Source organism: Heliangelus exortis, chromosome 1 (genome assembly GCF_036169615.1).
Source record: "Heliangelus exortis chromosome 1, bHelExo1.hap1, whole genome shotgun sequence".
In the NCBI taxonomy this organism is placed as follows: domain Eukaryota; kingdom Metazoa; phylum Chordata; class Aves; order Apodiformes; family Trochilidae; genus Heliangelus; species Heliangelus exortis.
Window position 1 is genome coordinate 116,448,218 of NC_092422.1, and position 27,985 is coordinate 116,476,202.

The 27,985-nt window shown below is 45.0% G+C and overlaps 1 protein-coding gene across 1 annotated transcript; it reads left to right on the forward strand.

Annotated features, from left to right (window-relative positions):
• Positions 1-590: 590 nt before the first annotated feature.
• On the forward strand, positions 591-26,479 carry ATP1A1 (ATPase Na+/K+ transporting subunit alpha 1). The gene is made up of 23 exons (XM_071760418.1): positions 591-859; positions 7,285-7,392; positions 9,107-9,166; positions 10,155-10,358; positions 10,715-10,828; positions 11,329-11,463; positions 11,661-11,778; positions 12,680-12,948; positions 13,956-14,154; positions 15,633-15,742; positions 17,136-17,270; positions 17,817-18,009; positions 18,492-18,667; positions 19,209-19,345; positions 20,630-20,780; positions 21,314-21,482; positions 22,093-22,247; positions 22,579-22,702; positions 23,477-23,622; positions 23,745-23,875; positions 24,436-24,537; positions 25,608-25,699; positions 26,150-26,479. Exons 1-23 carry the CDS (start codon positions 848-850, stop codon positions 26,176-26,178), a joined length of 3,069 nt encoding a protein of 1,022 aa, XP_071616519.1. The 5' UTR covers positions 591-847; the 3' UTR covers positions 26,179-26,479.
• Positions 26,480-27,985: the final 1,506 nt, after the last annotated feature.

The following is a 27,985-nucleotide window of genomic DNA, read 5'->3' on the forward strand; positions in this document are numbered from 1 at the left end:
CCTCGGAAAGCCTGAAGTGTTGCGGGTGCCGTGCCACCTCTGCCTGCCCCTCACAGCTCATCAACGCAGCACCTACCCAGCGGTTTGGGTGGAAAGACCCTTCTGGGGGTCTGAGGCCCCCTGAGACTCTTGTGCCCTTCGGGGAGGGACAGGAGTACCAGCGGGAAAGACAACACGGGGCAACCCGCGGCTTCATATCACCGCGACGGCGAGGCTGGCTCCCGCCTTGACGGCGGTCACGACGGATCAGCCGCCGAAACCCTCAGGGGGGCGGCAGCGGCGCCCGGCGTGGACCAGCATGGCGGCGACGCTGGGGCCCGGCCCGGCGCACCCCGGATGGTTTCGCCCCCGAGATCTTTTCCCGTTGGGGCGGAACGTACCCCCTCGGGGACCCGAACCCGCCTCTCTCCACGACGTCCAGGGTCGGGCGGGGTACCCGTGGTGATGAGCCCAACCATGCTCACCCCCCCCCTAACCCCCTCCTACCCCGCCTCGCCCCGGTCCCGTGCCGTCCCCGCCTACCCATCGCCTCGGAGGGGCGGTGCGGCGGGCCGGGCTGGGGCGGGGCGGTGTGGCGGAGGGCTCTTTATGCGGCGGGAAGCCGGCGGCTTTTGGAGCTGCGGGTGGCTGCGGCGACCTAGAGGAGCGACGTGGGTGGGGGGAGAGGGGGGTGAGGCGAAGGAGAGGAGCCGCCGAGGAAGAAGAAGAAGGAGGAGGGGGAAGAAGGCGAGCGGCGGCAGGGTCCGCTGCTATTGTTCCGCACCTGCCGCCGTCCGGGACACGTGGCGCCGCTGATACCCGCTTCTCACCCCCAGCCGCCTGACCCGCACTCAAGTCGCCCGGCACGATGGGCAAGGGGGTGAGCGGCGGGGCCGGGAACGGGAGGGCCGGGGCGGACCTCGTGGCCGGGAGTGGGAAATTCAAGAAGCCGGGGCAGTGCCGGGTCCCCCCATTCCCAAGGCGGCTGGGGCTAAGGGGGAACTGGCCGTGGCCGCGCTGGGGCGGCGGCGTTAGGGCCACGTCGTCTAAGAGCGAGGGCGGCGGGGTCGGTGCGGGCGGCAGCGGCCGTTAGAGGGCGGCGGTGCCAGCTGCCCCGGAGCAACGGTCCCTGGCGGCCGCTGCCGCCGGGAGAGGAAGTAACGGGGCGGGGGGAGACACAACGCGCCGCAGCGAGGCGCCGTCGGCTGCTCCCGGACGGCCCCGCCGCAGACATGGCCGCGGGGATGGGCGGCCCGTGCCGGTGAGCCCGAGTAAAGGGGTAAAAGGGTGGTCCAAACAAAACCTCGTCCGCCTTCCCTGTAACGACGAGTACCCCCGAAAAAGGGCCTCTTCCCCCTCCGGGCATGCGGGGCCCGCAGCCCCCGGGGCGGGTGTTATCTGATGCCCTTTCGGAGCGGAGCGTGCCTGCTCCCCTCGCTCCTAAGAGTACTTTAGACTTCTTGAGACGAGTGCCCGTGGATGGGGGGGACGGGAATGGCAGGATTGTTAGGGTTTATTTAGGGCTAATTTGCCTATTGGTAGCGTTGAGGGCGTGATGGGATTTGGTGGTGGGAGGGATGTGATCGCCCCCGACTCTTAACATCTGTCTGGGGTGACAAAAGCCTCCCAAAAGACCCTGCAGCGTTTTCTGTTGTGTACCAGCCTTGCTCCTACACGAGGAAGAGAAGCCCTTAATTCAGATTTTATCTTTCAACTAAAGAAAAGTGTCAGTGAAGGCTCTTGAAAGCCGGAGTGAAGAAGTTGGGTGTTTTGTTCAAATGCCCGTGTACGGAGCAGAAGCAACTCGTGGGTTGCTCCGGTTTTATTTAGTATTGAAAAAGCAAAGACTTGTTTTGGGGTTTTATTGTTCGGATGTTTGTTTTTTTCCCTTCAAATACTTCCCCGTGTGTCTTGTATAGCTGGAAGTTTGTAGACTTTTATTTACTTCTGTCTTAGACTCATTCCTGGAAAATTCCCAAATTTCTCTGCTTCTCTAGAAGAGCCTGACGGCACTTGAGGTGCAAAGGTGGTAGCCTTGTCCCTGCCTCCAGGTGTTCTGGGCTTCCTATGTGCTGTTCAAACATTGACTTGACTTTGCATTGTCCTCATGGGTGCGGTACAACGGGGTGATGTTGACATAACTGGGTGAATAGTAGGAGAGCTGCAAGAACATGGATGAATGGGCATTTACTTGGAAAAGGGGACTGAGGAGTCTGTGGGGTGGGTTTTCTGGATATTTTTGTGTGCGCTGTGGGTTGGTTTTTTTTTCCTCGCTGGTCCTTTGGATGCTTTGCAGCCCAGCATGGTGTTTTTCAGTCTTCTGGGCAACAAGCAGCTTGCACAATAAAAAGTCACTTAAGAGCTAAAACATCGAGGGAGAATTTGATGTTATTGCAGTGTTTTGGATGCTTTAGGTCATTAAAGAAGCTCTAGAGTTGTGTGTGTGTATGGATAGCAGTGTGAAAAGCTTCAGCAGCTTAGGCTCCTTGTGGCTGGACTAATAGGAGGTGCAGATGCTTTCTAATATAAAGGCTGTTAACTCTCTCTGCTCTAGTTAACATTTTATAGGTTGCATGGATAATAAAGCAATTGCCTGGAAACTGAAGCACCAACATGGGGAGTAATTCAACAGGGTACAGCCGCCTCAGGCTTTCTGGTAGCAAGTCATAAGTTTTGTTAGTTTAGCAATGAGAAGTCGTGCTGATAATTGGGGACCCCGTGAAAAACAGGGATGTGAGAGGAGAGAGCAAAACTGTGAAAAAGGCAGTGTGTGGTTATAAGACTGGCATGTGCCTGCCATGCATTAAGGTGCCTGAAAAGGAAACCTCTTTCCCATGGCAGCATGGGATGGAAGAGAAAGTGAGAGTGTTAAGTGTGAGAGAAGAAGTTCCGTGTTGCTGTGGCAGTGAGGAGAAGCCGAGTTGTGCGTCTGTTTTACTTTAAATGGTAACAGGACAAGGGGAGGGCTCTGAGCTGCCTGGGTATGTTACTGAGCCTAAAAAGCAGATTATCCAAGGAGGTGTGTGTAGTGGAGAAAAGTAGAGGGGGTTTTAATTTCTGTTCAGAGCTCCCGCTAAGTTGTCTGCAGGCAGCGGCTGCATGTTTCACTTTGTCTTGCTCGCTGCACAGGCGGGGCACATAGTTGCTAGTGAGTGCTTTGAGTGCTTCTGGACGTCAGTGCCAATGCCTAAACCCCAGTTAAAGTTTTTTTTTTCCCTGTCAGGAACTAGGAAGTCATATTGCATAATGGACCAAGGGGAAATTATGCAAATCAAAGCAGTCCTTATTTGGTGCAATAAGAAATCTCCTCCCCCATCTATTTCATTCCCACTTTTTATTACTATGGCCAGAGGATACTTAAAGAAAACCATGGGCTTAGTAAAACAAGACTTCTGCAAAAGTGATGTTAACAGGATGAAGGGTCTCTGGCAAGTGCTTTGTACTTGCAGATTGCAGTCATGTAACCCAGTATATGATCCTGAAAATGGCAGAATGTCAGGCCTTTTCAAGGGGTGGCTTTAATCCCCAGCTTCTCTAGCAGAGAGATTTGTCCAGTAGTGATGACTGGATTGATGGTAAAGATGTGCTAATATTCCAGGCAAAGAAGTGTGGGAGATGATGCTCCATAATTGGTACAGCACTGAAAAATCAGGAAGAGCTGTGCAGCTATGGCATTTGGAAAGACTGCCTTGCACTTGGGTCTTTAGCAGCTCCAGACAGAAATGTTTGTATTAACTTCCAGAGAACACTTAAAGTGTTAGGTGATCCTGTTTTTACTTTGATTATGAAAACCCTTGCAAGGTTTAGATCTGTTGTCATGGGAGGAGAGCTTGTCCTTCCATAATTTGGGAAGCAGCAGTCTGCTCACAATGAGCAATTACTAGCCCTTAAGTAAAAAATGCTTTATACTCTCCTAGTTGCTGAGAGTCTCTTCAATTGATGCAGTTGATTAGACTTTTGATTAAAGATAGGAGATAGAACCCAGGTCTTGGGAGGGAGCGAGAAGGATCAAGAGAAGGCATTTGCATCACTTGCTGAGATTGCGTAGGGCTGTGGAGCAGTGTTTGCTGTCCAATAGGCATGGTCTGTACCATGACTCATCTGGTTAATATATTTACTGAAGACTGTCTCATGAGGCAGCAGGACAGTAACTTTTCTGTTTTCTCTGCACAGTTGATTATAATGACATAAGTACTAGAACAGACCATGCCTCCGGAGACCGCGTAATTTATTTTGGCGTAATTTATTTTGGCGCTTACTTGATATTTCTTGTTGGATTAGGTGATTTTAGAATAGGGTACTTCTGAGTTTGTCTGCTGATTTGCACCCCTTCTGTTTCCTGGTTAATCATTACTTGTATTGAGAACATCAGTCATGAATAGCTCAATTAGTCCAGAGTGGAAAAGCTTAAGCTGTATCTGAAAGACAGTAGGATTTTCTGGGAGCTGTATAAAACTCACACTGATCTGTATTAATGTTGCACTTAAGCCAATGGAAAAAAGAAATTCTGTATGGGAGGAAAAAAAAAAGCTGTGTTTTTTCTGTAGCTGTTTTGATGAGTCAGAGTTCTTGGGCCAAGTCAAGTAACAGGGGTGACATTTCTGATGAGACAGACCCTCTTTTGTGTTCAGGCCATGTGGTTATTCTTGATAAGATGTAGGCCTCCTTCTCATTTTATGGAAGGAAAAGGAAGGGAGAGAAGGGAAATCCTACAGTGCTGAGAGATGGGATGAACCCCATATTCCCTGGCAGCCCAGCCAAGCCAGTACAAAGCCTTTGTTGAACAGTTGGGGCTCATCTTGCCAGAAGAGAGGCAATGTCCCTGAAGGCACAGGTCAGGGGCAGGACTTTGATCTACGTGTCAAGTTTAGATTTGAATGATGGAGCAGGAAGTTCAGACCGCATGAAATAATCCTATAGCAAGAGCTGAAATCAGTACTACTGAGATACTATTTACCTTCCCTTCTGTTGCTTTAGTGCTGCATCTCACCCTTACAGAAAGGGGTATTGTGTTGTGCTTAATTTTTTTTTTTTTTTTCCTGTAAACTGAGGAACTCTGAGCACCTCACTAAGATGGACTCCATTAAGACCCAAATACCTGGGTGCTTGAAGAAACTAATAATTCCATCTGCTTTATGTCTTGACTGCAGCTGGTTGCTAGGGTTTTTCTTCAGTTTTTGGTTGTTTTTTTTTTTTAAGCAAATCATGCTTGAACAAGGACAGTGAGCCTTTTCATGTGTGCCCACTTACAGGTTGTCTCTGCAGCTGAAAGAGTTGAACACTTGTATTCATGGGCTGTTCACCTCTGCCCCTGATAAGATGGGTAACTGTACTTTTCAATTAAGTTTCAAAGAACCAGGAAGTTCTTTGCAAATGCTTGCAAGCTGTTCTGGGGAAAAGGGGTGAAGCTGAATATGATGGACTGCTAGCCAAGGCACAGGGTCCTTCATCTTCATTAGTAATAATTTCTCATCTCTAGCAATAATCGAGAAGCATGTGTTTTGTCCAAAACTGTGTTTGGACTTGTCTGTCAGATTTTCAGCAGAAATAAAAGTTGTTTCCCTCAGAGACTGAAAGAGAGGTACTTCATGGTGACTTGTTGTGAATTGCCCCGTGGCAAATTCTTTCAGTGCTGGAATGTGAGGACCTTGCTGGTTTAAGTTCCATGGTGTTCACCTCTTTTTTAAGAAGTGAAATAGCAGTTTGGGTGCAGGAAAGAGAATGCTAGGAATGCTGACAGTCTGTAGTTCTGTGTCCTTTTCCTGGAGTAGAGAGGAGGCAAGCAGCTTGGCTCCACTCCTCTTATTAAAAGCTGTTTCCATTGCACATCTCTGTACCTGCAGGCAAGGATATGGAGGATGCAAAGCCTGCCTTTACTAAAGAGGGCAAGAAAGGGCTTCCCTGCATGTGAAATGTATGACACTGGCTGCAGAGTGGTGTGCACAGAGTTTTCTCAGGGCAAGAAGATTATTTTCTAGGTGCAGGTGACATGTTCGTTTAGAAAAGTTGTGATGATTTTTTTTTTTTTCCCTTTATCTTCATGTAGTTTCACTTTTGGTTTTGGCTTCTACTTCTCTTGGAGTGAATAACAAAATTTTCATGTGCTTACTGTTCCAGCAGGACAGTTTTTGGATCCTAACATTAGTTCCTGTGTACAGATTGCTCTCAGATATCCAGCTTGTGATTTAAGTGCTCATGCAAAGATCAAGCAAGGCGATGCCTTTGAAACCTTTTCTTAATCTTGTTAAAGGCTTGACTTAGGTGCCACTAACTGCTGTTTCATCTCAAAATACTTCTCAGAGATCCCATTGGTTGAAAGTCTCCCTGCATAAAACTTGGCAGGGGAAGGGAAAGAAAAGCTGCTAGTGAGGGTTTTTAAGTGATTTGAGTATTTAATGGAGAGACCACATTGTGAGGCTATACTGATGCCTGGTTTTGGTACCTTATGGAGTGCCCAAACTTCTTGCATTTTGGTATTATGTCTGCCTATAACTGTTCTATACGTTTTGGTCTGTAGTTATGTTTATGTGTGCTATATCATAGCTTGTCCTTGGATGCTTGTTTACCCCATCATGACAAAATTCAAATCTCTGCAGATTGAATTAACCGTAATGAAAGTGAATATAAAAGCACCTGAATAAAGACTCCAAGCATATAATCTGCTCTGTGGGGTGTAAGCATAGATTCAGTCTGCAAAAGTGTACTCCTGCTTTGTATACCATTCTTGCTGGTCAAACTGCCATAAATTAAAAGCAGATTTCTATTGTGTAACCAGCTAGCTAGAGTGCCAAACTGAGAATGAAAGTGTTGGAACTTGTCCCCAGATTGAACTAGTCAGAGATACCACTGCTTATTTAACTTCAGTTCATAGGCTGCTCCATTGCCAGAGGATGTTAAAGACTAAGGGGGGAGGAGGAGGAGGAGGAGAAGGAGGAGGAGGAGGAGTTAATGCTTTGAAGAGAACATACATATGCACTCCGGAATTGGTTTCTTATGCTCATCACTTTTTCATCTTGAGCTGGGGCTTGCACATTAAGACTGACTGAATAGGCTATATCTTACTTTCCTGGTAACTAGGCTTGCATAATGGTTGGCTGTAATCTGTCTACTGGGGACTTGTCTGCTCAACAGCTCCTTTTTTTTTATTTAATATAGTGGCATAACTTTAATAAAATGTAATAATTCTGTCTGCCTGGCAGTTTTATGTGTACAGTTCATGTGTACTGCTGTAGATATTGACTGCAAGTTGACTTCTGGAGCAGTAGTTCTAGAAACAGTTTCTAACAGTATTGTCTTCTCTTGCAGGCTGGAAGAGACAAGTATGAGCCCACTGCTACATCAGAGCATGGCGCGAAGAAGAAAAAGGGGAAGAAGGAGAGGGACATGGATGAGCTTAAAAAGGAAGTCGTAATGGTAAGAGTGTAGGGCACAGAAAGAGCAGCTTTAAGAATATTCAGTAGCCCCAAAGCTGCGTGTCTCACGTGACTAAAAGAGATCATACACAGATAGTATGGTGTGACTGAAGTACTGATCTTCCTTCATGTCCCCTGTCACTCCAAGCTAGGCATGCTGCAAGTGTTTGGGCGTCAAGGTAGCCGCACGATTGGCCCTGAAAACATCACTTCTCAAAATGTGCTTAACACAGAACCCAAGCTTCTGCTGGCCTGTCTTGCCTGTAGCACAGTGTAGCTGCATTGATTGCCCAGGCAAGCACTATCTGGATAGCAACATTGTGGGCTTTATTGTGCTGTCATATGAGTAAGACTGCTGTTTTCATTCCAGTTAAGGAGTTTAGTCTGTACAGCTCTATTTACTGCTGGCCTGTGCTCAGACTGACCTTGGTATTACTTTTTCTCATCGTGTTTGAGGCTGTGGTGGGGGTGTCTCCCATCGCCATCTGTAAATGTTGGATAATGCAATCTGTCTGTGAAACAGCTTAGATCTGCCCTCCTTGAAGATGAAGCAGTTTTCTTTTTCTGTGATGTGGATTTGAGCCTGGGATTTCCCATTTTTGGGCCCTCTGTTAGGGAGAGGAGATACTGAAGCTTGCCCCAAGATAAGATTTTGTGTTCAGTAGTGCTGTTAACTGAAAGCATCTCATCCCTTTCACTACAACCTTTCGAGTGCACCAATGTGATCCAATTGAAAAATATATTGGCTGTTGAAAGGAGGCTCATTTGGGGGAGAGACGGTGCTTAAGCTGGTGGCATTACCTAGAAATGTGTGAATTTACAGGGTTAATCTTCCCTACATTCCTACCTTTCTTCCTAATTCCTTTCCTGTCCCCTCCCCCTTCACCCCCTGGAAAAAACAACTCACTGAAGCCTCGAGGAATTTGCTGGAGGCACAAAGACTGTGTGAGATATAGTGAAAGTTTGCTTAAAAAGCTGTCATGTCATACCCAAACAGTCACAAGAATGCTAAAGATTAAACAGCTTTGAGTTGCAGAATGAGATTGAGATTCTCCTCACAAAGATGAGCTGACTGCTTAGCAGTTTGGGCGGGCCTAAAAACAAAGGACAGCATTATTCTCTAGTATCCCCCACCCCCCCAAGGGAAGATAAAAGGGGAGTAAAGATGAGAGACTTAAAGTTGGAAATTAAGTAAAATTGCAAACAGATTTACTAGACCAAGAGAAGGGTAATAACATACAGGATAAAGAACAGAAATACAAATGTATACAAATATATATAATTTGGTCTTGATTCTGGCAGAAATAGGTGCCTGAGGGCCTGTTATGGCAGAGCCTTGACTCAGGTGAGGGTCAATGGTTGATGTGGACTCTGAAGAAGACCATATGGGGATTTGGTGGTAAAAGAACACAGGGGAACTACATCAAAGCAAGGTGTGGATAAAAGTGAGGGCCTACTGGTCTGCCTGACTTTGATGGAGTATGGGCAGGGAATGGGAGGGAATAGACCCTTCTGTGTTCTGCCCCTCTCAGTCTGAAAGCCCTCCTGCTTTAGTTCCTCATACTCAAACTAATCTCATACTCAAACACTCTAATCTCCTAACGCTCATCAAACTGTTACAGACAGAAAGCCTGGGGTGGGGGTGGAATTGCTGAATTCTTGCTGATCAGTCTGCAGGGACTGTGATCTCTTTAAGCCCCTTTCTTGTCTTTCAGGATGACCACAAGCTGACCCTTGATGAACTTCATCGTAAATATGGAACAGACTTAAGTCGGGTAGGTAGACTTTGCTTTTGGTCCCTCCTTGCCCCGATCTGAAGTAGAACAGTCTCAGCTCAGAATACTTCACAAAGGCAGATCTGGGTGGTCTGGGCTTTTTGGTTTTTGTTTTTCCCTTTTTTGTTTAATCTCACCTCCTCCAGTTAAGTTTCCCAGGCTTTGGGGGAACTGTTGAGCTTACAAATACTTGTCTTTGTCCTCCCACTGTACAGCCTGGTTATAATACTTCAGTGACTCTGTTTCAAAGTCAGTTATCTGCCTCTGAATTGTTCCAAGGTCAAGTAATCCTTGGATTATTTTTTCCCTTGAGGAGCTTCTAAAAAAGGCAAATGTTTGTTATATTGTAGATGTAGTCTAATGAGTTAACACATGCCCAGAGGCTTTATGATGGCTAGTAGAAGTTAAAATTTCACCCTTTCATACTAAGAGGTGTGCAGCTGTCCTAGCTAAAGTCCACTGCAGAAGCAGTGTAGTGGTTTTGCACCTTTGCTCTTGTTTGCTTTGCTTAATGCATTTTTTGCATGATTGCATATAGCAACAGGTCTGTTCTTACTCTGTAACAGCACAGAGACTTGTATATTTGTCAAAGACCTTGGCTTCTGAAAGCTGAACTTCCTGGAAGGCCAGTCCAAAGTGTCATCATCTTTATAGCCACCAGCTTTCACTTGTTCCATAATTTGATAGGATAGATTGTACTGGGCTGTTTCTTAGAGCTCAAAGTCTGCTGCTGTAGCCTTCTTGTCCTGCCCTTTTTCAGTGTTTGTAGCTCCCTGGGCTTCAGGCTTTTCAGGAAGCACCCAACATCCTGTAGCTTCTCTTTTGGCATACAGCTTTCACATCCTTCGTTTGTATTGCAGAGCCCTGGCAGCTGTGTGGAGATCTCCATTACCTGTTAGCATCTCCTTGTTCCTGAACACTAACAAATTAAGAGCTACTTTTCCAATTAGTCTTGCCACAATACCTATAAAAATAACTTCTTTTTTAGGGTTTGACTCCTGCACGTGCAGCTGAGATTTTGGCTCGTGATGGCCCAAATTCCCTCACACCCCCACCTACCACTCCTGAATGGGTCAAGTTCTGTCGGCAGCTCTTTGGAGGATTCTCTCTCCTGCTGTGGATTGGTGCTATTCTGTGTTTTCTGGCTTATGGCATACAAAGTGTAATGGAGGAGGAGCCCAACAATGATAATGTAAGTAAAAATGTCTGGCTTGCCTCAAAGGCAGGCTAAGCAGCCTGTTTGGCTCAAAGCAGATTAACTTCCTCTAAGCATTCAGTCCAGAAGCTTTTCCCATAATCATGGGAAATTCAGTGTGTGAGCTTAACATGTCTTGGAGTGTTTCCACCTAATGAAATGAACAGCCGACTTCCTTCATGTTGTGTTAACAACACTGGCTTGTGGATGGCCTTTGTGTACAAAACGTACAGAGACTGCAAGTGCCTCCATACTTTGTAATGGGGCACTTAAATACCAAGCAATTTATCTGGATGAACTTGGAAGCCTTTCAGGCAGATCATCCTATGACTCACTTTCTCTGCTCCTTGTAGCTCTACCTGGGTGTTGTGTTGGCAGCTGTGGTCATCATTACTGGCTGTTTCTCATATTACCAAGAAGCAAAAAGTTCTAAGATCATGGAGTCCTTCAAGAACATGGTGCCTCAGGTATGGAATACTTCACTTTATGAGATCTGCCAAGCTGTAGCTTGTTTGACATTATTAAGTGTTTTAAACATCAGCTTCAACTGAAAAAGGCCTGACTGTTAGTTGCTAGCATTTCATTTCAAGGGGACTATGAGACTCCTCCTTCTTGTCAGTAGGCCAGGGCAGTTTCTTGGACCCTCAGAGATCCACCACCTTACTTTATTAACAGTGATGGGACACTTCCCCAACAGTATGGGTAGTTCAGGATCTGGTGTGGTGTGCACTAAAACTCAGTTTCCTTCATGGGCAGCCTGTATTGTACCTAACTCTATTATCCTTGGCAACAAGGAACTTTAATAGCAAGAAAACAAAGAGAGCTGTTTTTTTAAAAATAACATGTATTGAAGATAAACACACTAAGTACAAGTAGAAACCTTGTAGAACCATAGCACAACTATTTTAAGATTCTCATATCCTCAGTCTGTTCTTTTGACGTGGATTGTTTCTGTACTCTCTTTCAGCAAGCTCTTGTAGTCAGAAATGGTGAGAAGCTCAGCATAAATGCTGAAGGTGTTGTAGTTGGAGATCTAGTGGAGGTGAAAGGAGGAGACAGAATTCCAGCTGACCTTCGGATCATATCTGCACATGGTTGCAAGGTACAGCAGTGACAAGCGGTCTGAAAACTACGTTGTGAGGGATGATGAATTAGTCTGGTTTCAAAGAATGTCTTCTATGCTGTGAATGGGTGGTGGAATGGAAGAGGGGGGAGAGTGCAGTACCTGGTGTTTTGTCTGCTTTCATTGCTGAAGGCATCCTACTGGTTGTGCATGACAAAGTACTGTCTTCCATATAGGTGGATAACTCCTCACTTACTGGTGAATCAGAGCCTCAGACCAGGTCTCCAGACTTCTCCAATGAGAACCCACTTGAGACCAGGAACATTGCCTTCTTTTCCACCAACTGTGTGGAAGGTACACAACTTTTTTCTTACTTCCCTGTAGTATTAACAATGCTAGGAATTGAACTTCAAAGGTAAAAAAAAAAAAAAAGCCATGCAATTTTAGTGTATTTGTCAGTAGTCTGCTCCTACCAGTGCCAGAGTAGGCTGGAGGTTGCAAGCAAGGGCTTTGCTCATTCCAACTTCAATACCATACAATGTGCAAAGAAGACTAGAACATCACTGCTCTGTTACAGCAGTGTTTAAGTGCAGATAATGTGAAACAACATGGTGAGGCAGAGCTGCAAGAAATATTACAGCTGCTTTAGAAAGCAAGAATTTCAAACATCTCTGGCAGAACTCCCTGTTGCAGCTCTGGGTATGGTGGTAGGTGCTCTTTGTGCTGAAGCCCACAGCATCTTTTCCACATCCACAGGGTGTTAAGGTGTGACTTTTTAGTGATGGTGAAGAATTCTGACTCCTGTTATGTCATCCTGTGACAGATTCTCACCATCAGACTCTCTCCTGCTCTTTCCCACCCTCACAAAGCCCAGCCCAGAAAAATTGAAGGATTTTTTTGATCTTTCTTGGGAGTCTTGGTGAGAGAAAATGGGCTTCCCCTTAAAGGAAAGGGAAGAGGACACACTGTTTCTTGAAGATGGCTTCCTCTAATTTGCTGCAATTAGCACTTCCTATCTGGGATGGGAGAGGGCATGCAGGTTGACCAGTCACACGAGAATCCTATGCAGCATTTACCTCCATTTATTTCTCGTGCTGCTAGAGAGTGAAAGAGCTGCAGTGGAAGACTTTGGCCATTGGAACACGCACCTGCGTGATCCTGGGCAAAGCCTGCTAAACTCTAGGACAGGCTGAACAAACTCTGTTTAGTGTATTTTGGGAAGAGTTTTTGATTTCTGAAAACCTGTCTCTTGTAGGCACTGCCCGTGGCATTGTCATTAGCACTGGGGATCGCACTGTGATGGGTCGTATTGCCAGTCTGGCTTCAGGACTGGAAGGGGGGAAAACTCCAATTGCCACAGAAATCGAGCACTTTATCCATCTCATCACTGGTGTGGCTGTGTTCCTGGGTGTCTCCTTCTTCATCCTTTCACTTATCCTTGAGTACACATGGCTGGAGGCTGTAATCTTCCTCATCGGGATCATTGTTGCCAATGTCCCTGAGGGGCTGCTTGCAACTGTTACGGTGAGTGAAGATAGAAAAAAGTATTGAATGGGTTAAATACACAGTTCTTGGGAGTGGAGTGTTTCATGGCTGATGTGCATTCACTGAAGTAAACACTCTAAAGTATTGAAAGGTACTTTCTGGTGAGTGGAAATTCAGTGTACATGGACTTCAGTTGCCTGAATCAATGTCAAGTTCTGAATCTGTTTTTCTGCTGAAGATGAATTTCTAAGCTAGACTTGCACAGAGCCATGGCATTGTAGAACCAAAGTGAGCAATATTAGTAGTTCTGGACTTGTTTTGCCTTTTTCTGTGTCAAGAAAGGACCTTCCTGTTAAAACTGTTCACACGCACAGTAGCTCCTTTAGCCCTGAAGGGTTAGCAGAGCATTTGGCAAGCTTCAGTCTAGTCCCAGCTTTTGATCTGGGACCTGGCAGAGGTTCTTGAAAGTTTGGTTTCCTGAGGAGATGATGAGTATATCTAAGTATGCTCAGCTGTGTTATAGTGGTGGACAGCTCTACAGGCTTCCATGCAGCCTTAGGAACCACAGCAGCAACTGAAGCAGTGAATGAACTCACCTGGGTAGAACCAGGTGAGAGCCTCTGGCAAGAAAGGGTAGCTAAGAGAGGGAAAGCTGTTCACTTCCTACACAAATAAACTGCACCCCTGGTCACTAGAGCTGTTTTGGGCCTTCTAATACATGGCCTGCCTCCACCTATGTTCCTATGACTGGGAACCACAGCTTAAAAAGTTTGTCTGAAGCATGTTTTTTCCTTCCTGTTGCACTGAGAAACAGGAGACTGAAGCTTTGCACATCCTGTTCTGGAGGTTTTGTGATGAGGAATATGTGTCATTTAAGACTAGCAATTGGGCCTCAGCATTGCTGATCATTTTGCACTAGCAGGGTGAGCTTGGAGTCGGGTGGTGATCACTGGGGGGCATGTAAGCCAGTTGTGATTCCATGCCCACACTGAGTTGAGTAGCAGTGTATTAGTGAACATGTAACCAAGCATCTTCCTTTTCTCCAGGTATGTCTGACACTAACAGCCAAGCGTATGGCTCGTAAGAACTGCTTGGTGAAGAACCTGGAAGCTGTGGAAACCCTGGGCTCCACATCCACCATCTGTTCTGACAAAACAGGCACCCTGACACAGAACCGCATGACGGTTGCGCACATGTGGTTTGACAATCAGATTCATGAGGCTGATACTACAGAGAACCAGAGTGGTAAGACCATCTCCTTATGCTTGAGGTATTTAATTTTAAAAATGGCTTTTCCTGGGGCTTCCTGGACTTCTAAGAAACCTGTGTTTCTAGCTCTCCAGTCCAAGTGATGTTCACAGTGCAAGGACTTCTAACTTACGATCTACAGTTGACCGTTAAAAGACTTGAGATGGCATATAGAAAGTTTAGCATTGTGCCATGGTTCTGTTTAAGCATTAAATTTCTCTGAGGTTTTACTCAGAATTACTCCACTGGAATTTGAGCCTCTTGAATGTTCAGCCCCTTACATTTCTTCTGTATGTGGAAATAATTGCTGTTCTGTACTTCAGAGTACCTGATTATTTCTGCCAAAAGCTAGATCTGATGAAATAGCTCTATCTTAAGTCTGCTGAAAGTGTTGATGGAAAGCATAGTTATTGACATGAATAATAAATTACTTGAGTCTGGGCACAGATGGAAATAATCTCATGTTGAACTAGATGGCTGCCTTACAATGGTTTTACCCAGAACATTCTGGCTGTGTTTGCAGAGTTGTAGCAATAAATGAAGTGAATAAGACTTCAGCAGGAAGTTGCTTCTAGATACTGATAAACTGAAAACTTTGTGTGCTGTGCAGTTGAGAGAGGTACTTAACTTTCTACAACGGCTTGGTACAACCCAATTTAGGAATTTCCTAGCTGTCGTATACCTTGTGAAATGTGCTTGCAACACATTATTAGCATAAACTTCTAGTGGTGCTGCTGCACCCTGCCTCCAACCAGTCCAAAACACTGTGCTTGTCTAAACCACTTTAAAAAGCTGCTTTACTGTTTTTGGTCTTTAACACCAGTGCAAAGTAACAAGCTATAAATAGTGTTATTTGGAAGCACTTGGGTTTGGCCTGGCAATGGTTGGCTTGGCTGAAGTTGAAATAAGCCTAGAACACTTCACTTAATTGATAGTACACTAGTTTATTAACTGTCTGTTCAACTCATCTCCCTTGAATCCAACTTAAAAGCCAGCATAGGAGAAGCAGTATGTTTCCTTAAGTATTGTTCTTTTGGGAACTATTTCACCCAACTCCTGGGTGAGACAAGCTGGAGGTGAAACCCAGCATTCCCTAATCAAACCCCTCTGAAAGAATGGGACATGTCCAGGATTTCTTGGCTTTGTCATTATGGCCTCTGCTGCTGCTGAATGCAGCCATTACTGGAATTTGAAAGCAGACTTGTGTGCTTGCACTGTTGCTCTCTAAGGTCTTAAAATAAATAGCTGCTCAGCAAGTACCTGAGGAGGAAGGAGGATTGAAAGAGATGTAGTGTGCTAACAGGCTTTAAGTGTTTCCTGTTTCTCAGGTAAAAGCTTTTTGTTCTAAGCCTGTGGGATTTAGAGTTTTGGAGTTAGTGTTTGTTTTTTTTTAAACTTGTTTGTGGTTTTGTTTTGTTTTTTTGTTTTATGTGGGGGAAGATGTCTTGACCTTTGGCTTGGCCTTTGCTTTTCAGGTGCTTCTTTTGACAAGAGCTCAGCTACTTGGACTGCTTTGTCCAGAGTTGCAGGTCTTTGCAACCGTGCTGTGTTTCAGGCCAACCAGGAAAATGTACCAATTCTTAAGGTGAGTTTTTGAAATAAATATTTGTCCTGTTTCCCACTACCCTCTTGTAATGTTTGAGATTATGTGCTGTGGGTCACTGGAACCTGCCAAGTAGAGCTAGCTGTCACTATTAATACTCTCTGTAGTCCAGCACTCTTGTGGGAGATGTGCTGTGGACAGAGGAGATGGGACTGGGAAGACTCATTCATTTCTTTCAGGAGATACTGTCATCCAGTAGCATCTACAGTCTCATTGGGGGCTCAAATAGATACTTCACATAGGGCTAGGAAAAACCTGAAAGCTTTCCTAGGCATTTCCTAATGTCTGGGTGTTCCAGGAATTGCTGTCTCAGGTACTTGTACACTTAAAAGCTACAAACACCTGATTCTGGGAGCTGGGAGAAGACGACACCAGAGCTAGGGAAGCAGAAGTTGTGGGAGCCTTTAGCCATTCTGTCCTCACTGGGATGTCTTAGCTGTTTAAGCTTTTGCTGGTTCAGTGCTGGTGCAGATGCCAGCATAACGTCAATTCAGATTCTTTTTCCTGAACTGTGACCCAGCCAGGGCTGAAATTCACTGTGCTTATAATCTGTCAAATATTAGTCATGTTGCTTAGTAAACTCCTCCCAAGGGTGTTCTGATGCTGTGGTAATAGAAATGATGGAACAAACAATTTTTCCCTCATACTGAATATAATTTAAGGTCATGTTTTTTAGACCCAAGATGAAGAGCTGGAGTTGTTCTCATCTGTGGAAGACTTGGGGGGGAGGGAGGGATGTTTTCAAAAGTCTTTAATACCAAAGAGTAAATACCAAAAATAATTAAAAAATTCTCATGGATAAAGATACCCAAAGGGCAAGAAATATTTGGTTTAAATTGCAGCAAAGGAAACTCAAGCACGACATGAAGCACACTCGGATCTCCAGGCCTGAGAACTTCCATGCGCTGTCTCTACCAGTGCTAACCTTATGGGCAAGGAAGCATGGACAGATTAAATCTTGTCTGCCAGAGGCTGGATGAGCAAATTTTATATTGGGGTGGGAGAGCACATGCAAGTGTTTCTGTGTGCGTGAGTCTTCATTTGCTGTTTTTCATGGCAAGCAACTTGACAGCCATTTTTCCCAAAGTTACCCTCCAGCCTCTTTCTGACTGCATTAGGTTTCTGACTTTCTGTGCCCTTTAAAAGGGCTTCTTGACTTTGGCATCAGAAGAGTGCTGTGCTCTCAGGCTGGGAGGCCTGGCATTCTGAAATGCAGTATGTGTCAGCACTAGATAATAGAATTGTCTTTGCTCTCATATTGTGTTATGTGGGTGGAAGCTGAGACTGGGCTGAGCAGAATACACTTTAAAAAAAAAAAAATCTTCTGTGGCAAATCCACTGGGATGTACACTCTGATTGCTATCTCTTTCCTCAGAGAGCAGTGGCAGGAGACGCCTCAGAGTCTGCACTTCTGAAATGCATTGAATTGTGCTGTGGTTCTGTCAAGGAGATGAGGCAAAGGTATCCCAAAGTGGTGGAAATACCATTTAACTCCACTAACAAGTACCAGGTAAGTGTGTGTCCTCTTTATGGAGGACTGCTGTGTAAAGCACTTTTCATAAGTTTGCAGAGTGTGCCTGAAAACTAGTTTTGGCACCAAAATCTTCTCTAGCCATTACTTGCTTGTAGATTGCTCAAAACTGTAAGTTTGAAGTTAATGGACCATACTGCGTTACACTGTGTAAGAGCTTCTGGAGCTGCCTTGGCACTAAGGTGTCAGCTGCTAAGAAAAGACCAAACATGCTTCTTGCCTGTGCAGCAGTAGCACACAGCAGATGGAAGAGCTCAAATCTTGGAATAGGAATGAGCTGCTGGGAAATTACCTTAACAGGTATAACTTGGATACAAAAAAGGCTATTGCAATATCTGTGGTTATATGTTAATACATAATCATTCCTTAATTTGTGAACCTCTTGTAAGTGCAGGTAAATGAAAACTAGAGCAGAAAATTACGAACTCTTCTTGGTAACAGTAGTCGCAGAACACTTGAGTGATCATGATTACTCGTGACTTTCACAATACAAGTTTATAAAACGTTTCATTTCTTCTCCCCTAGCTGTCTATCCACAAAAATCCAAATCCATCAGAATCTCGTCACTTGCTGGTTATGAAGGGAGCTCCAGAGAGGATCTTGGATCGCTGCAGCACCATTCTTATTCATGGCAAGGAGCAACCACTGGATGAGGAAATGAAAGATTCTTTTCAGAATGCCTACCTTGAGTTGGGAGGCCTCGGGGAGAGAGTGTTAGGTAAGGAAAAAGCAGTCTTAATAAATTAAAAAAGCTTTGTCCCTTGTGCTCCTGCACGGTCTCCACGGATTAAGTGGAGGGTTATACTCTGTTCTGCAATGTAACCATAGTGTTGAGTCAAGGTCACTTCAGCAAATCATGTAAGAACAGTCCTGCCTTTAGCTTTTAATCTAAAAGGCAGCCTGCAGGGTCATGTCTTACCCATCAGATGAAAATGAAGCAAGGCGTTTTGGACCTTGCGTCTCCCACGGGGCCACACGGTATTAGATTTGCTTCACTGTATGTGAACCAGGCTGTGTCTGGGCACCTAGCAACAGCTATTAGTTGTTAGAATGTGACTGTGACTCCTGCCTAAGCAGCCCTGGCTAAACCTCTCATGCTGTCCTGTTATTCTTGTGTAGCTGCTTGCAGAAGCAATAAGCATTCACTCTCTGCCTCCTGTTATGTAGGAACAGAATAAACATGGATTTCATGTGTTACAGGATTCTGCCACTTGGCTATGCCTGATGACCAGTTCCCAGAAGGCTTCCAGTTTGATACAGATGAAGTGAACTTTCCTGTAGACAAACTCTGCTTTGTAGGATTGATGTCTATGATTGACCCTCCTCGTGCTGCTGTGCCTGATGCTGTTGGCAAATGCAGAAGTGCTGGGATCAAGGTAGTTAATTCCTGGGTTGTAAATAATCTTGCTCTATATCTGTGGATATAAAGGACTTCCCTTACTATTTGTGTTGCTGTAATGTGAGTGAAAAAAAATATTGATCAGAATTTAACTAGATTTAACTAGTACTACTTCAGGCTTCATTTCTCAGTTAAGTACAAATGTTTTTCAGTCTACTTAACATACAACTAAGTTAGACTCCATATTGCTAGGCCACTGGCAGGCACCAATGACATGGTGTCCCAAAGCATGTGATTTGGCTCTGGAGTGCTCTACGTGTCCCACAGTACTGACAGAGATGGGAGAGTGAAGAACTGGATCTGTTGACTCAGGATTAACGATTTTCTTTGTCTTCCACCTACCTCAACCCTTTGCATGCTGGTAACAGGTTGCCTGTACTTCAGGCTTGCTCTGTGTGAGGGCTCACTAGAAGGATAAAAGCCATGTGGCTTTTTCAGTCTCAGAGGACCCTGCCTTTTTGGCAGTGTCACTCTGCAGTACAGGCAAGGCTTTCATTGTCTGTCTGTTTGCATTTCAGGTTATCATGGTTACTGGAGACCACCCCATCACAGCCAAAGCCATTGCCAAGGGTGTTGGTATTATCTCTGAGGGCAATGAAACAGTAGAAGATATTGCTGCTCGACTCAACATTCCTGTCAGCCAGGTCAACCCCAGGTACCAGACGAGCTGTTCAAAGAATTAAGCGTTTGCCTCTCTCCTTGCCTTGGATAATCACTCAACATCTCTCCCTAGGCATGAAAAGCTTGTCATCTGATTTAGCTCAGCATTTGAGGCTCTTCAGTGGGTATCATGGGTTATGTGAAGAACACACAAGGCTCTCTTGAATGTGCATGTTTCTTGTGCATGGGAAGTAGTTAGGAGTAAGCTGTATACAGGGAACTCAATGTTTCTCCTGAGCCATAGTTGTCTGTTGGGTAGAGGAATTGACATGAGTCAGTAGCTATAAGCTGAGTGAAAATTGAATTCCATCCTCTTAGGGGGTTAATAGCCTAGTACAGCTTTCATAGCCTAGTACAGAACTGAGGCATCCTCAGAAAATGTGCTTTGGCATGAGCAGGCTGTTTGCAGAATGGTTGGACTGTCTGCATTGCTTAGCTTGACCCAGCCTGTGTTTGGGCTGGAGGGTAGCCATGTAGCTTATGAACTGTGAGTAGAGAGACCCTGTGGAATTAAACTGCTTAGGAAGACAAGTATTGTGGCCGATTTTTTTTTTTTTTTTTTTTTTTGTGGCTAGCTTCACAACCTAGCAGTGCAGTCCAGGGATCACTGGGCTGTGTGACTGAGCAGGTCAGCAGCTGGCTGTAAGGAAGGAATTTCCCTGTCTAAACTAGGTGATGTCATGTGTCATGAGCTGTGTGAATAATGGACCTTCTAAGGGATGGAATGCTGGGTTAGAGAGGTGGTATTTTGATGTAGCATGCAGGGTACCAAACCAGTCTAAATATAACAGTGCATGCTTTTGTTGCTGAAGAGTGTTGAAGTCAGAACCAGCATAGCATGACCTCTGTCTGAAGAGCTGTGTGTAGATCTATCAGTGTGTTGCAAAAGGTTGGCCTGTAGACCATAGCATCTCTTGTGATGCTGGAAGCTTAACTGCCTTGAGCTAGGGTTCCCTTTCTTGCAGAGAGGCCAACAGCTTGTGGAAATAAGTGAAGTTTGCCTTGATGAATTTTAAAAAGCTGTAGAAACAATTGATCTGCTTATGGGGCTTTTTGTCTGTTTGATGCTATCTTGTCTTTTTGTATTACTCCATCTACCTATTAAACTTGGAGCATCAAACTTCTATGCAGAGACTGCCTGGGCTAGTTAGTCGTAGCAAGAGCTGCTGGAGCACTGACGAGCTGAATATTTTGCTGCATATTTTATGCAGCAAATACAGCTAATGAAAAACTTAGTTTAACTTGTGAAGTAAAACATTATACTGTCTCTTGATTGCAGGGATGCCAAAGCTTGTGTTGTTCATGGCTCAGATTTGAAGGATATGACTAGTGAGCAACTGGATGACATCTTGATTCATCATACAGAAATTGTCTTTGCCAGGACATCTCCTCAGCAGAAGCTTATAATTGTGGAAGGCTGTCAGCGACAGGTAAAGAGAGGGGAGTCTGAGGATTTCATATTGAATCAATCCCCAGACATACATAAAAACTACCAACCTGTGCTGCTTTCTGAAGTGGCAGGAGTTAGTAGTCTTGGTCTCATCAGATAAAGGGCCAGACTAGATGTCAGTCTGTGAGCAACCTTCAGCTGATGTCAGGCTGCTCTACAATAATATAAGGATCTTGCAGAAAAGAAATCCTTAGTTTGTCCTAAGTACTTTATTCTGAGCCTGCTATATTTGTTAAAGCCCTTAATTTCCAACTGAAAATTGTGGAAGTGCTTGGGAGAGGAGTATTAAACATGTTTAGTTATTGTCCAGCATCTGCTTTAGAGAGAACAGCATGATGCTCTGGTAAACCTGATCATAATGGGGAAGGGAATGAGGGGAGGAAGGAGAAACTGAGGTCTCTATAGCAAAGTGAAATTTTGAGGGTTTTTGATGCTTCATATTCTGAACAACACTCTTCTGCCCGAAACATCTTGTATGATGGTTCCAGTCTTTGTTCCTCTCTTTGTGACTAGGGTGCCATTGTAGCAGTCACAGGTGATGGTGTGAATGATTCCCCAGCCCTGAAGAAGGCTGACATTGGTGTTGCTATGGGTATTGCTGGCTCAGATGTCTCTAAGCAGGCAGCTGACATGATTCTGCTGGATGATAACTTTGCCTCCATTGTCACTGGAGTTGAAGAAGGTGAGTTCATAACTTGTGTGCAGTAGTGGTGAAGTGGCATATTTCAGCAGTGTTACTGTTTTTTCTCTGACATAGAGACAGCTGGAGGGCTCTTTGAGCTTGGCTCCATGACAAATGTTTTGAAGGAAGGCAGCACTTTCCTCCTCCCTTCAAAGCCTTTTTTCCTTTCCATGGGGCCAGCATGACCCTTTGGGGTGGGTAACAGCAGGAAGCAGCTGAGTAACAAAAGATACTTTGTCTTTTTGCCTAACACTGACCCTACAGTCATCTTTTGCCAGCTGAGTCTAACATACTTTCCTCCCTGATGGAGCAATCCCTCTCAAATAGGAGCAGAACAGAGAGTACCTCCGGGGGCTCTTGATCTTCAGAAATCAGGACTTAGCATCCTATTGCTGTACTCAATAAAAACCTGATTGCTGTGACCAAAAGTGTTACTCTATGAAAGTGATGCTGTGCGTGTAGAAGAGTCTTACCCTTACATCCAAGAGAACTCTTCAATTTGCTGCCTAGCATTTTGCCTTTCAGTGTTACCACTGAAGCTGCCTATGAGCTACTTGGCTGCCTTCTGCCAGTAAGTGAGAGTTATGTTGTCCTCTCTTCCTTGCTCCAGGGCGTCTGATCTTTGATAACCTGAAGAAGTCTATTGCTTACACCTTGACCAGTAACATTCCTGAAATCACACCCTTCCTGATCTTCATCATTGCAAACATACCCCTTCCACTGGGAACAGTCACCATCCTCTGCATTGACTTGGGCACTGACATGGTAAATGTCTTTCTTTGTCTCAAGAAGAAATGTCTTTTTTAGGTACCCTAAAGAAAGGATAAGTAGAAGGAAAATGCTTAGAGCACTAGAGAAAACTATATGATTTAAAACAAATGGCTAACTGATACTACTTTAATCCACACTCCCAGTCTCGTGGCTCTATTGAGTGTGAGGATTCTTTAGATCTATGTAAGGACAAACTAAGGATGGGGGTGGAATAAGATCCTTCCTGGATAGTACAGCCAGGGTTTTTGGGCTGAAAACATGGGGTAGAGAAGGCTATGTACTTGGAAAATCAAAAACTGTTCTAACTGTCTTACCACCTTCAAAGGTCCCTGCTATCTCCCTGGCATATGAACAAGCAGAGAGTGATATCATGAAGAGGCAGCCCAGAAATCCCAGAACAGACAAACTGGTGAATGAACGGCTGATCAGCATGGCTTATGGGCAGATTGGTAAGCTGGTCTGTTTTCTCTGGCACCAGTTTGAAGTTGGTGGTAGTGGTGGTTGCACAGCATCCTGAGTCAATGACTGCTCTGCTTATTTTGGTAGGGTTGAGGTTTGGGATGTGAAAACCAGAACCTCAGGCTGTTAAAAATTTGCCATAATTCTGCCTCCATGGCACATAACAGTGGTTTGTGCAGCTTGATCTGTTCAATCTCTTTCACAGTAATTTTGTTTAATTGCATGGCACTGTAAAGGAACTGGCTGACAACCAGCTCTCCTCTGGTTCAGACTTGTTCTGCAAGAACATAGATCCCATTGTTAGTTTAATTAGAAGTAAAGGATTCTCTCCAGTGCATCCCTAAATGCACAGTATTAGGAGCCTTGATTAAAGGCAGCTACAGAGAGATGTGCCCAGTTCACAGGATGGGAGCTTGTGCTTAATTGCTGCAGACCTTGGGAACCTTCTTGTCTGTATTTTGCAAGGCTTGGGGGTGTGCTAGGCTTAAGGAGAATACAAAGAGTTTTATCTTGTGTCCTTGAGTACCATGCCATCACAGTACGGGACAGAAGAGACAAAACTACAAAGCTGGTATCAGAAGCCAAGCAGCAAAAGGGGGGTTACATTTGAGTGTGTTAGTGTAAGCTATTTCTATAGCTGCTGCTTGGGAGACTGCCTCACAAGGAGTAATTTTTTTAGGTGGTTGAGGTCTCATTCAAGCTGCTGTTATAATTGCACTGCACAGTAGTTTAATCAGTTTTATCATTCCTTGTTATCTGTTTAGGTATGATCCAAGCCCTTGGAGGTTTCTTCACCTATTTTGTCATCATGGCAGAGAATGGGTTCTGGCCTACTGGCTTGCTAGGGATCAGAGTTCAGTGGGATGACCGATGGATTAATGATGTGGAAGACAGCTATGGGCAGCAGTGGGTAAGTTTTGAGGCACAGCTTGGAACCTGCCAGCCATAATACTAATGCCTGCTGAACTTTGAGCATCAGAGAGCAAAGGCAGCATGTCTGAATGAATGCTCTCTGCTTTCTCTGCTTCCTAGACCTACGAACAGAGGAAAGTAGTGGAGTTCACTTGCCACACAGCCTTCTTTGTCAGCATTGTGGTTGTGCAGTGGGCAGACTTGATCATTTGTAAGACCCGAAGAAACTCTGTCTTCCAGCAGGGAATGAAGTAAGTCAGGGTGTCCTTGGAGGATTTAGAACTGGACTTTATTCTCCAGCACATGGCATTCTAGTTCTTCATCCAAGCAGTGTTGGCTTAAGTCTTGAACACTGGTTTGGTAGTGGATAAAAGAGGGGCTGGGTACTCAGTTGTAGTACCTGCTATGGTCCTCAGACAGAGACAAAGGGAAATGGTGACTTCTGCTGGCATTGCCTGCAGGAGCTAGCCTGCCTCCAAGGACCATGGTGTACTTTAGCACAGACTTGGTGCAGCAGCAGGGCAGCTGAGGTATCAAGATCTGGTGGCATGAACCCCAGCCTCCTTCTAAATTATTGATGAAAGCAATTGCTTGTTGACTTAGTTGTGGAACTGGAATAGCTGTCTAGAAACTTAAAAGACCATTGTGTCAACTGTTCCATCAGCTTGTCCCCAGCTGATAGTCCCCAACCTGATGGATTTGCAGGGCTAAACAAGAAAGTTTACATTCTCTAGCATGTGGCGACTTGGTGCTTTTTAAGATGTCATCTGTGATAGTGCTTTTTCACTGACTGCTTTCCTGTTTCTACTAGGAACAAGATCCTAATATTTGGTCTCTTTGAGGAGACTGCTCTGGCTGCCTTCCTTTCCTACTGCCCTGGAATGGATGTTGCTCTAAGGATGTATCCTCTCAAGTAAGTTGCATTATGGCTTTTATGCAGTAAGCTGTACCATGGAACAATAGTGCTTGTATGAGGAGATGAATAAAAGTTGTGAGCTTGTGGAGTATGACATCAAGTCTTAGCCCAGAAGAGCTCAGACTAGGGGCTGTGAGTGATCCTTTGCTGTAGTGTGGCACAGCAGAGGGTTGCTTTTCTTTAGTGCTTATGGGATGTTTATAGGGAGCCTGCAGTCAAATGACCCACTAAAAATTAGCAACAAAACTTAGTTGTACCAGTGTGCTGTAGTACAGCTGCTCTTGTATTTACTTATGTGGGCTATTTTTATGGCTAGGGGGCTGTACCTCCAAAGCCAGTTGCATTGCTCTAAAACATAGGCCAATTGACTCTTCCTCACTGAAGTTGAGATGTTCTGCCTCTTTTATACATTTCACAGAAGCAGCACAAGTCTTTTGAAAGATACTACATAGGTGCAGATGACCACTTGGTGCATAATAACTTCTCCAGCAGTTGGGAGGGTGCCAAAATCTTAAGCATTGCCCAACAGCATAGCAACATTTCATGACAGGATTTAGCCTCAACCTTCGAAGAGTCCTCTGACTTAAGTGCCAAGAAATTTTCATGGCAAAAAAAATCATAGTACATTTTGCGTTTCATTCAGAAGTGTCGACTGGAGTTTGGTGCTGAAGTGTAAGCATTTTCTAACAAGAAAACTCTCATCTGCCCAGTGTCAGCATGTGCAGATCAAGGGAAACCAATGCAGTTCAAGTGAACAAAGCTGTGGGCACAAAGGTCGTGTAATTAAAGGAAGTATTGCTAGATTAATAGATGGGGAGGTGCTGGTACAGAGATAAACAAAGGTGCTGTGACACACCTTGTGATGGTATTAATGGCCAAAAGTGGATTAACCCCTTGCAGGAGAAAATCTGGTGGTGATTCTTGGCTTGGCTGAACCACAGCCTCCTGAGAGCTGATGCACTGGCAAGCTGGGACATGGCAGCCTTCTTGCACTCTTACCAAGTCAGCTCTGCCAGGCAAAGAGCATCTCTGCTGCCTGTGTTCTCACTGTCTCCTCTCCCAAACAGGCCGACCTGGTGGTTCTGCGCTTTCCCGTACTCCCTTCTCATATTCCTGTATGATGAAGTCAGGAAGCTCATTATCAGACGCCACCCTGGTGGTAAGAATGTGCTGCTAATAATGCTTCTTTCCCCACCTTTTCATGCTGCTGAGCTTTGTAGAAACTCTGAAAATGCTCAGGGACCCCCCAGAGCTGGGCACCATGCAGGGTTGTATTTTGCTGTGTTTTCCCTTCCTCAACATGAATAGTATAGTTAATTAAGAACTTCATCTATCCCACTTGCAGCATTCTCTTGCAGTATATGAAAGTACCAGTGCACTGAAGTAGATGGAAAAGACTGGTCCTTGCTTAAGTAGTTCTAAAAAGCTGAAACAGGGCCTTGAAAACTGCAGTACATCACAATTTGGCAAGGTTTTTCCATTGTTAGGGGTCACTTAGAAGCTCGAGTCAGATACAGTGCAAGTCTCCAGAGCCTGAAAAGAGAACTCTCATGAACCTCATCCTTCCTCTGCCTTAAGACTAACTCTCTTTTCTCTCCTTTTCCTTTAGGTTGGGTGGAGAGAGAGACCTACTACTAAAAAGTGCCTGTGAAGCATTCCACGCACAGCCCATGCCACCTCTCCACCATCTCCCCTGTGTGCATACTTCATCTTTGCAAGTGCAGAACTGTGTCTGGGCAGGAGTGAGCTGAAACTAAAGGAAGCATGAAGAAACATGGACTGGAGAAGAAAGCAAGGGGGAGGTTGGGGAGGGGGGACCATCAGTCCATGGTGATGAGAGTTTGAGTAGTTTTATGTGCCTTTTTGTTTTTGTAAAAGGAAACAAGATTTTATATGTTGATTTTTACAAATAAAGATGGATTATAAGAGGATGCCCCCACATGGTCTTAGGTGGATGTTTTTCCTCAAGGCAAAAACTGGTCCAGGGGAGCCTCACCTCCTTGCTTAGGATGTGGTGGTGATGCTATGGGGTTAGCCTCTGGCTTCCTGTTTTTAGAGCAGGGAAGCAGAGATGCTTGACCTGGAGACAACAGTATATGCAGCTTTTAAAAGCTCTTGTGTATCCCACTCTGTAGCTCCATGCCTACCCTGACAAACTGCTTGTAAGCACTTGCATTTCAAAGCCTAAAGATCAGGAAGCTTGCTGGCCTCCAGCTATACATCCCAACTGTTTCCTGCAAAAGTAGCATTGAGTGGAGGAGAGAGCTGGTGGCTGATTCTGCTCTGTTCTGCTTTAAGAGGCTGTGACTTGCTTGCTGTGCATTCAGAATGAGAACAGGCTTCCACTGAATGGCATATGTATCCAAGAACCCTTGTTCTCAAAATTCTGACACTGATTTTCCTTCTTGCTCTGCCAGGCAAGAGATAGTGTTTCCTAGTGACCTCTGTGCATGCACACACTTGTTCCAGCATGGCATTTGCCCCATCCTGATACTGGATCATTCCTGCTGGGAAGTAAGGGCAGAGGCTGATCCTGGGTACAGGATCCTACATCTAAGTTTGAAGAAGGCATTGCTGCTGCCTGGACTCCATGCTGGCTTTGTGGGCTGAAGTGGGTCATGCTTCTCTCTGAATGTCTAGACATTTTCCATATGTTTTAATTTACTGTTCAATTGTTGCATGGCTCATGAGAACTCGGGGAGGGAGAGCAAGCCTTTTGCATGTGTGCAGTTATCATGGAATTATAACTTTGTGGTCCTAGTGGTATTGTGCTAAAGCCACCTGGAGATGCTTCAGGCCCTTAGTCTGATCCCTGAACTAGTCTGTGCCCCTCTTAAGAGTTCCATAGACCTTTGCAATCTAAACCACACCACTGAAAGGCTCTGCAGTTAAAACTCCATGTTGTCATCTCTGCTTTCTCAGTACTTGGTGTTGTTTGTGGGTTTTCCTAAGGTGTTATTTAAAGCTTGGTCACTTTTCTCATGTACTGAACAATATTATCTCCAGTAGCAAAGAGCACTAGGGAGCGAAACAATTGAGAGGCTAAGGGTGGCAACTGTTTTAACTTGTCTTGAACAGTCTACTGTGAAAACTCTGGTTGGAGATCACTAAAAAAAAAAAATAAAGTCTTCCAATTGTTGGAGTCTGACCATGCTGACAGCTGAATTGATGTAACTGGCTTGAGGTGATCCTAGCTGGGAAAGGGAGACAAGTTGTACAAAGGGAGGGAGGAAGAAGGTAGGATGAATTTTACTGGGTCTGATGATGACAGAGCAGTGATGCAGAAGTGGCAATTGTTTCTCCCAGGTATGACACTTGCTTAAACTTTTTAATTAGTGCCTGGGACCTCGTTTGGGTCCCTCTGCAATGGGACTGCAAAATCAATGTTGCTTGTCTGATGCAGGTGAAAAAAACCTGTTGTTCTTCCCCCCACCCCCACCATTTC